At 38.5% G+C, this 9,659-nt stretch overlaps 1 protein-coding gene across 1 annotated transcript; it reads left to right on the top strand.

Moving 5' to 3' along the window:
* Window positions 1–436: 436 nt before the first annotated feature.
* Window positions 437–9,052, top strand: LOC139132527 (proprotein convertase subtilisin/kexin type 9-like). Its single transcript, XM_070698837.1, has 7 exons — window positions 437–529; window positions 3,493–3,570; window positions 4,619–4,834; window positions 5,700–5,844; window positions 6,502–6,624; window positions 7,166–7,345; window positions 8,832–9,052. The coding sequence occupies exons 4-7, from the start codon at window positions 5,805–5,807 to the stop codon at window positions 8,906–8,908; spliced, it is 420 nt and encodes a 139-aa protein (XP_070554938.1). The 5' UTR covers window positions 437–529; window positions 3,493–3,570; window positions 4,619–4,834; window positions 5,700–5,804; the 3' UTR covers window positions 8,909–9,052.
* The last annotated feature ends 607 nt before the right edge of the window (window positions 9,053–9,659 follow it).

Below are 9,659 nucleotides of genomic sequence, written 5' to 3'. Positions count from 1 at the left end.
TGTTGTTCAGTTGTTATAACTGCTCTTTAAAAATCACCTCACACTTGTAAGGCAAACATTTGTCGTTATAACGTGACAGAATAAAATGATATATATTAGCATAATATGGGATGGTCCTTACATTTGCAAATCGATGAGGAATGGAAGCTGCTCTTGCTTATTTTCCACATTACCATAGTCTGCTGGATGTGTGCTGCCAGACATTACGCTTTTGTACAATACAAATCTAGATCCAAGCTCTTAAAAAGCTTTCAGACGTTGTGTCACTGAATTAAACCTTATAAGCAAGATATTCCGTATACAGATGACGAGTGTCACTTCTTGCATATTTTATTGACTTTAGAAAAGTTACCAAAGCTCTGTTTGCCGAAAAGAGGGCGGATCGAAGGCAGCACTAACAACATCAGTCACGTGATTTTTTTACTCATTGTGATTATAATTTATACCTCAACTACATCCTATAAATGTGCACACTTCGAGTGATACACGGCATTAGTCTACAGAATTACACCGCAATACCATTTGTAAGGTAAGTTTTTTTATTTTTTGGAGGGAAAAGCATAGACGTCATAATGTCAATGCCTCGGCCCGAAATGCTTGTCATTGTACTGTAAAACTGCTCTTAAAATCAAAGCAACAACAAATTATACTTTTGCTCGTTGCCATCAACCAAGCTATCTGTGATGTCGTTAAACAGAAACCGAGTTTGGACCAGTATTATATCAAATGATAATGCCGTTGTCTGAAATACAAAGATCAGAATGAAGTTCTACTGCCTCGAGTAAGTCACTTTTAGTCATTCAAACTTTACTCCCACAAACACGTTCTACGACATCATAACTTTGTTTTCAATTTGCTTGAGATGCAAGTCTTACATTGTAATTTTGGGTCAGTCCAGCATGCTTTGTTCTCCATCGAAATGTTCGGCACAAGTTTCCATCAGCTTTCTATTGCACAGTATGAATTATGTTGTAGCCATGATTAGACTCATACCCAACAAAGTCATCGAATCGGTGATGGACAACTTCAGGAATTGGGATGGATTTTTGAAATTAACAAATACTGAATGGCACGAAAATTGAAGTTCGAACACATATTATCCAATCGCTGTGAGAGATTCCTTTTGTGTTTTTTTCCAACTAAAAGTATCGCATTGCTTTCCTTCATTGGACGAGAAAATGAGTAGTATTTTCGGACAATATAGATTTCGAGGCGGATTGTTTCGACTAGTTCTTGCCTATCATACGCAAGGGTTGTTATAGTGTAGTTTTCTAGTGGAGATTACAAACTTCCAAGTATAAGCTGCATGTTGTTTAAGGAACGGTATACACAACATGCTATTAATGCTGGGCAGTGTTGGTGAACCTTTTGTCACCAGGTGTGATCGAAACATTTCGTCTTTATTTTGGTTAAGTTTGGTTTAAAATCACAAAATCAGCATAACATACGCGCTATTGCTCGAGTTACATTGCTTCATACTATCATGAATAGGTGATTAATCGATGCATTATATGGATCATATGATTTCAACGCTAATTACACATTGTCGACTGTCCGTCAGTATGACTGGTTGTCTTTCTATAGGTATGTATGTATGTATGTATGTATGTATGTATGTATGTATGTATGTATGTATGTATGTATGTATGTATGTATGTATGTATGTATGTATGTATGTGTGTGTGTGTGTGTGTGTGTGTGTGTATGTATGTATGTATGTATGTATGTATGTATGTATGTATGTATGTTTATATATAATCCCATGGTATTTTTCTCTGTTTGACGTCATCGTATACGAGTGTTTTTTTTCGCGGAGCCGTACAACTTCGAGCCGAAGGCGAGAAGTTGTGCGGCTCAGTGAAAAACACGAGTATACGATGACGTCAAACAGAGAAAAATACCATGGGATTATATATCTATCACATGAACAGTCTTCTTATTTTTCTTTTGACGTAGATGGATCAAAATTATCGTAACAAATTGTATGAATTTCGTCGCGATTTGTGTTTTACTTCCGCGGATTACTTTCATTTAAAGAGTAAAGCGGTCCGTCACCAAGGAGATACTTTCATTCATATATCCCATCAAGCTGAAATTTGATACATCGAATGGTATCTCCACCAACCAAACGTACGGGTTCGGTCATGTGAACGTGTCTTGTGCTGTACCGATGCCAAGGCAAGTCGGCCATCGGTGGACATAACTTTCATCGTGCTAGCGACGGATAGCCTTAATGTTCAGAGTTTATATTTAGATTTATGAAGTAAATGCACCGACAGGATCGAAACAGTAATTCTCATTCTCAGAGATTCCGTGGCTTTTCAAAATATCACACAAGTTTACGATCGTGGCGAGCGCGAAAGATTCCGTTCGATGACACACAGAGTATACCTCCTTGCCCACAACGCTGCCGTCACCTGCTGGTGTCAACTCGTCAATCCCGATCTCGGTCGTCAATGTTTTTGAATTACGGACTTTGCTATTTGCAGTGACATATATCTTACCCGTGGATACATCCTAATTTTACTTGAAGGAAACTCTGTTTTGAGTGTTGTCTGAGTCAACTTTAAGTACATCGGATTCCACAGCGCTGCACTGTATATACAGCTCAACTGCTGATGTTTTCGCTACAGCCGTACGACGCTACAGGTTTGATTCCGGGCGAGAATTTACGGAATCTTTTGTGTGATGAAGGACAATTATCGTTGTTAGTCGAAAAATGCTATGCTTGTGCCTCCTATGTCGCTTTTCCGGAGATTATACTGTACTCATTTATTCAGTTAAACTTACGTTGTGGTGTAGGTTTCGGGTTTTTCGCCAACCGGGATCGCCAGGTACGACGTCCACATTGAGCCTTACGACGCGACTCGACTGGCGCTGCGACATTACTAAGCTAAGCAATTAAAATAAAACGATCGGCGATATCCCCATTCGATTCTCGGGAACAGCTATAGTTTTAGCGACTCGAAATTTCGCTGGACATGCCTTCTATGTTTCCATGTGTGGATTTATCGGGTCACCTTTTTGTAAAAATGCCATGAGAGCACGGCATTGATCGAGACAAATTGGTCTATGTTCACGTCGCGACCCGCATGTATGAACGGTACCATGCAAGAAAAAAGTTCCGGTTGATGACGTACAACAGGCCTGGGGTAATTCGGATTTCTTATCCGTCCTGTTCTACGTCACACAGGTGGGAATTCAGGCCAATTCGTGTGATAAATGTATGTATATGTGTGTGTACTATGTGTGAAGTCTGCAGCACGTAAATTGTGTATGTGATCGAGGTATATGGTTGAATATAAGATTCACATGGGCGATGCTCGTGTAATCCTTGGCTAGATTTTAAAAGTAATTGTCAATTTTTTCGCGACGCCTTGTTTTAGAACAACAGTTCACAACAGTTTCAATATTTGCGCAAGCATTCCTTGTCACACAACCTATAAGATTCTATGCACAATCTATTCAATTTCTCTTCCCGTAATGTTTCAGGTTTTACAAAACAACTGGAGACGATGATGCGCTTTACCTTGCTTGTACTTGTGGTCGGAATTACCACAGATTTCACGAGTGAGTAGACAGACAGACAGACAGACAGACAGACAGACAGACAGATAGATAGATAGATAGATAGATAGATAGATAGATAGATAGATAGATAGATAGATAGATAGATAGATAGATAGATAGATAGATAGAGAGACACCCGTGGCCACTTAACTGTTGATTGAGCCTACTTGATGCAGTCAGCAATTCTGTTTGTGCGAACAAGGCAAAACTAGCCCTACTAAGGGTTGTAAATGAGAGTTTTCGATTGGCAACCCGTGTTCAAGATTGAGAGAACATTACTATGCACAACACTGGTCCGTATACAACTGTCTTGTTCAGCGAACTTATGTGTCATATATACGCAATAAACAAAGGAAAAAACTCGTTCGTTTGTAACTTACAGACTGTTGTCTGTAGACTAAATATGAATGTTCTTGTGTAGATGTTTCTCCTTATCACAGAGTCTCTTTAGTTTTATGAAAATAAGTGCAGTGCAGCTGATTTCGATTCCCCTAGACACAATGTCTGTATGGAACACAAATTTCTATTAAGCCAATAGCATTAAACTATATAAAGGTTCTGTTGCGTGAAAAAGAAACTAATTATTAAGTAGAGGCTTCAATGTAATATGGAAGTGGTATCTTATGTCGCAATCTTGAATACATTTCAAACCTTTGGCAGGGTCGGTTTTGCCTTTATACAGGCAGAATTTCTGACTGTATCAAGTAGGCTTAACCAACAGTTAAGTGATCACAGATGTAGATATATCGAGTACAAAACTATGTTTAAGTGGTTCATTTTTGTTAAGGCGAACAACAAAAAAAACATGAGTCACAGAAATGCGGAAGGTTTATTTAAAAAAAGCAAATCATTTTATTGACCAAACTTCAATAGACTTCTTGAGAAATTAATAATTTTAGTGGCAATGAACAAAATATCATGTACTTTTATCCATGTACGATTTAATGTATAATTTATGTATTTGAAAGCCGGGTGCAATCTGAAATACATAATTAGTATACAGCCGATGATACTCAATTGAAGTCACTTTTCATTTTTGTTCACGTAGATGGTAAGCTGAAGTGTGTTACACGGCAATCGGAACTATCAGGCACATCCGATGACGATCAGGCTCGCGTGACCTGCGAACGCAAGGAAAAAATGACAAGTTGTGTTAGCTATTTACCCGGCCCAGGGGGACACGGAACTCGAGATGGAGAATTTATTGAAGTATCCGACGATGGTGTAGTGACCTGTGTGGCACGAAACGGTGCTGGCGGGACTGGTACGTTGTATACTTTATACACGTTCACTTTCATTACATTAGCACTAGTTGTTCTTGTTTTTAGCGGTGAGAAGGGCGAATCTATCATTTGCGAAAAGATTTGTAACATAGACCGAAGAGTACAATTTGCTCAGCAGCAAACATATTAAAGGTCAAACGTTTCTACTTCTGACTCCCTGCTTTATCGACTCACTCTATGAGTACCCTACAGGCTAGAGCAGCGGTTTAGCCTTAATAAACGGTCATTGGAAAACCTGTGATTCGTCATGCAATCTTGCTCCAGCCATTGCAACCTATCGTTGGTGATATAACAATAATTGATTATTGTATCTCGTCGGAGTGACTCATTTCTTGACACAGGTCTTGAATGTGTCGCCCTGTTCTTTCTTCCACGCCATTACCATATCGCGAGATGTTAACTGACTGATTTTTCCCCTGATAAGTTCAACACGGTAACGGACTAACAGCAGCGCACGTGTTCAAGTGATCAGAGGTTCAAATTAAAGTATTAAGTAAAAGAGAGGCGAGATCATTGATAAAAAATACAGTTCTTTATTGGAAATATCAGAGATATCATCAAAAGAAATATGAATGTATTGATCTTCGTTGAGGTCCCTGTGGTAACCGACTTGTTTGCTTAACTGACCTTAGGTTACACTGAAAAATCCGTCGCTCGGGGGTGGGGGGGGGTGTTGGCGTAGAGAGCGCCCTCGAGCGACGGATCTTTCAGTCTAACCTTAGGCTCGCTCTTGCTATTTGAGTGATCGTAGCTCCTGGCGTGTCATCTCCAGTGGATAAGAAACTACATACGCTATGACCAAAATTGGTAACCATCAAACTTTTCGTTCTGGTTTTACTTGTATAGGTGTTCACGCCATTGCCAGGTGTTGCACACCGAAAAATTTAAAGTGTGGTTATGCAAGAAGTTCGCAATCTGGATCTGATGACGACAAACAAAGTTGGGTGACTTATGATTTCCCAACAGGAAAACCAACGAACTTACTTGACAGGTTCGTGGTCATAAATGTAGACTCGTAAGGAAATTCTCATGTAAAACACACCAGCTTTATTCCCTAGGAGTATTGCATAATTTGAATAACTTACACAAAATGGACCTAAAATCATTTTGACAAGTATCCTACGTAAAGAAGCGTTTCGACTTTGTTATGGTATTTGTTCGACGCAAAGAGAATGTCAAGGACGCTAGACATCCACCAATCAACCCATTCGTCCATCCATGCGTCCCTCCGTCATCCCCTCCCTTCCTCCCTACACACATACGTTTATACATCCATCCATCCATACATGCACGCACGCACACCCAACCAACCATATCCAACCAACCATCCACCCACAGAACCAGCCGACGTGGAGTTTTGTTTGCGATATTAAAGGGAGACAGTCATCTGAACTGCGCGTGTGTGACTTTCTTGTTGACAATCAATGTATGTCGTGCATTATATCTAGATGCATCACGTCAACATGGCTGCAACATTAAATTTTTTGCGATATTCATTGTTAACAAACATGTTTTAACTTTCATCAATCGCCAACGTACCCTAGATAGAGTGCTTACATCGGTCGTAGGGGTCCCTGGCGACCTTTGAGCAGAGTTCCGACGACTGCCTCCCTTTAACTTTGTACTTTCTAACTTATCTTTCGATTAGGCTGTTCTGTGAGCACATTCTGGAAAAGCGTGGACGGTGCATACCCTAAGTCTACCAACGAAGAACAACTGACTGACATAGAAGACAATAAATGTGTAGCAGTAAATGGAGCTGGCGGGAAAGGTAATATATTTCAGTGTTCAGATTACTATGTGACTATAAATGAAAGACAAAGTATAAGTTGCACTGTCAATCCCTTGTAAATACTATACTTACGTTTTCATATAAGCGTGAGCAGTTATCTATTCTTATTATCAAATAGTGCAATAACCAGTTCGCCTTCGATAGTAAGTGTGCAGTCCTAACCTTTACAGTTTAAAGGTAACCATGATCCTTACATATAGACAAAGTGATTGAATGAATTACTGTGAATAAGACCTTATAGTTCATTAAAATATGGCCCACCGTGTTTAATTTCAGGAATTTATGCACGGCATGTAGTGGGCTTTTATGCATTTTGTAAAACATATAATTTCATTGTCAAAAAGCTACATGGCTTAAATCTACAGTGGTTAATCTCTTACATTATTCGGCCGACGATTGCAATCGGAAATCGATAATGGGTATACTCAGCAACGTCAGCAACAGCTAATGTTCATTTGCAGCCACACAGGGGTATGGTACGGTCTTTGTTCTTGTGACTGTGATTTTCCTTGTCTCTCAGGTGTATGGGCAACAGCGGTGTACTGTTCACACGCAAAATTGAGCTGTAAGGCCAAGTGGAGTGCAAAGAGTGGTGGCAGTCGAGGCGACACGGCCAAAGTATCGTGTGATGACGGTTGGGTGTTGACAGGATGTAATTCTTATACCTGGTACAAAAACAATGACGGCGCTTACATCACGGGTAAGTAAACACGTACCCAGCGGGATCACGATTGGAACTAATTGGGATAATCGGATAGTGAACTAATGTCGGTTTAATCTGCAAAGGTAAGGGTCATCTGCTTTTCTCTTTAAGCAATTCACTTGTTTTTATGAGAAATTTGTTATATTGCAACATTCAACTATAGGGCACCAAACACTTTTGAGAAATTTGAAAGACATAAAGATCCAATCATCCCAAATTAGTTCCAATTTTCGGATTTTCTTGATGCGGTAGAAACTTATCTTTTATCACTAAAACCTACAACTATAGCCAAAGGGATGAGAAGATATGAACTGAATGCTCCCGTCTTTCAGTATACAATTTCTGCAATTTTCTGTAAATTGAAATTTTTGTCACAAGTTTGCAACTTCATCTGATTGAAAAGAAAATATAAATTTTTTGACTGCTGTCATTGTATCACCACTTTACATTGCAAGTGTAATTACCTTTGCCCAAGTCCTTCCAGCTTTATATTTGCCAAATTGTTAAATTTCATGAAATATGCAAATTATAAATTAGCTGACGCGAAAATGATAACGTCTTTCGATACAATTGTATAAATTTATCATCAACTTACATAGCACTTTCATAAATTTGATCATGTCCTTCCAGCTATCACTAATTTTGAAAAGTACATAATAGACAAATTACCAATATCTGGCATTGCAACTTTCATAAACTTTTTTCGAGACCTATAAGTTTAGTTTACCCGTCTACTACAATATTATTGTCACGTGAATGTCCATGGCAAGTGTCATTAACTTCGGTAAAACCCACGTCCCTAATTGGAAATTTAAGTTAAATATGCAAATTATTAACTAGCTGATGTAAAAATGCTGAACAACTTTCATTGATTTCAATGTAAAAGGCAAGTTTTTTTAACTTTAATCATGTAACCAGATATAACCAGATATATATCCATAAGTAGGTTAGACAGACAGACAGACTTGCAGACAGGCAGACAGAATCTCAGGCAGGCAAACAGATAGGAAGACAGACATTGTGCTGCAAAACTTCAAATGTTTGAACATGTGAGCTAAAATGCCAAATGAGAAAAAGCGTTGTCATTCAATGCTACTGAAAAAGTAAGTATGGTTTTTCGATGTGTTTTAATAATCGGCCATCTTGAAAGTCCACTGAATTCCTTTCCTTTTGAAATCCTCAAATATTACGCGGTCCTTCATTTATAACGAAACTGTGCTGTCATTTTGTGGGCATATGTTATATAGTTTGATTTCAAATAGAGTGAATCTTTACACTCCCAGAATCGAACAGTCAAGAAGGGTGATCACGTGATCTTACACTTTACTGGTAGTCAAAGCTATTTCTGCCGATGGTCCACCCCTGCAATATATGAATATTCATTTTATTCATACAGTTTCATTATGAAATTAACTTGTGCCATCGAGCATTTCACACGGGTATTTAATTCGTATTTTATGCTATTAAATTATGTTGCTTCTAGACGCTGACGAATGCGTGGCTGTGAATGGAGGAAACGGTAAATGGGTGCAGGCTGTGGCTATTTGCTGCGAAGAATAATGGCTTCATCACGTTTGAAGTGTACAACATATGCTGCTATTAGCATTTGATCAATATTGGTATTCTGTGATATCACTTTTTAGAAATGGGTATACGGTTCAACATATAACAGTCACTTCGTCAAATAAATGCATGTAAAATCAATCATAGTGTGTATGTTGCATAGAACATGTTTTTGACCTTTGACATTTTGATATTTAAGTTCCATAAGATGGAACTTTTCATTTATTTTTCAGAATTTTTTTCTTTGGAATGTAGTGTCTCGTTTTACTCTAAAAATAACTTCGAATTGGCCATTAATCAACTTGCCAATATAGCCTGTATGTGTTCATGTAATGCAGTGTTATTGACAGCTGCATTTCATTCCCATTCCTCGACGCTGACATTGCATAGTGCAAACAATGCATTGTGTTTCCTAGCCTGATAAGTTATATTTCAATATACCTTTCAGAAAGAATAAGAAAACGATTTATTTTGGTGTAAAACTAAACAGAAAGTTACAGGTATTGTGTCTTTAGGGGAAATGACCCAATCCCATCTTTCATAGCCATCTTGACAATATACAAGAAGCTGACGGCTATGCATGATCAAGAATGTCCAATATCGAGGTAAGAACGCAAACGAGCTAGAAATGTTTCTTTTCTAGGCATAAATGTACAGACACAAATTGCAATATATAAGCCTGACCTGTAAAAAAACAAGAAAGTGTACTTTTGAGAAAAATTGCCAAAATCGGACTATTTACAATTCC

This window comes from Ptychodera flava, chromosome 5 (genome assembly GCF_041260155.1).
Source record: "Ptychodera flava strain L36383 chromosome 5, AS_Pfla_20210202, whole genome shotgun sequence".
Classification (NCBI taxonomy): Eukaryota; Metazoa; Hemichordata; class Enteropneusta; family Ptychoderidae; genus Ptychodera; species Ptychodera flava.
This window is presented reverse-complemented; position numbering and strand designations above follow the sequence as displayed.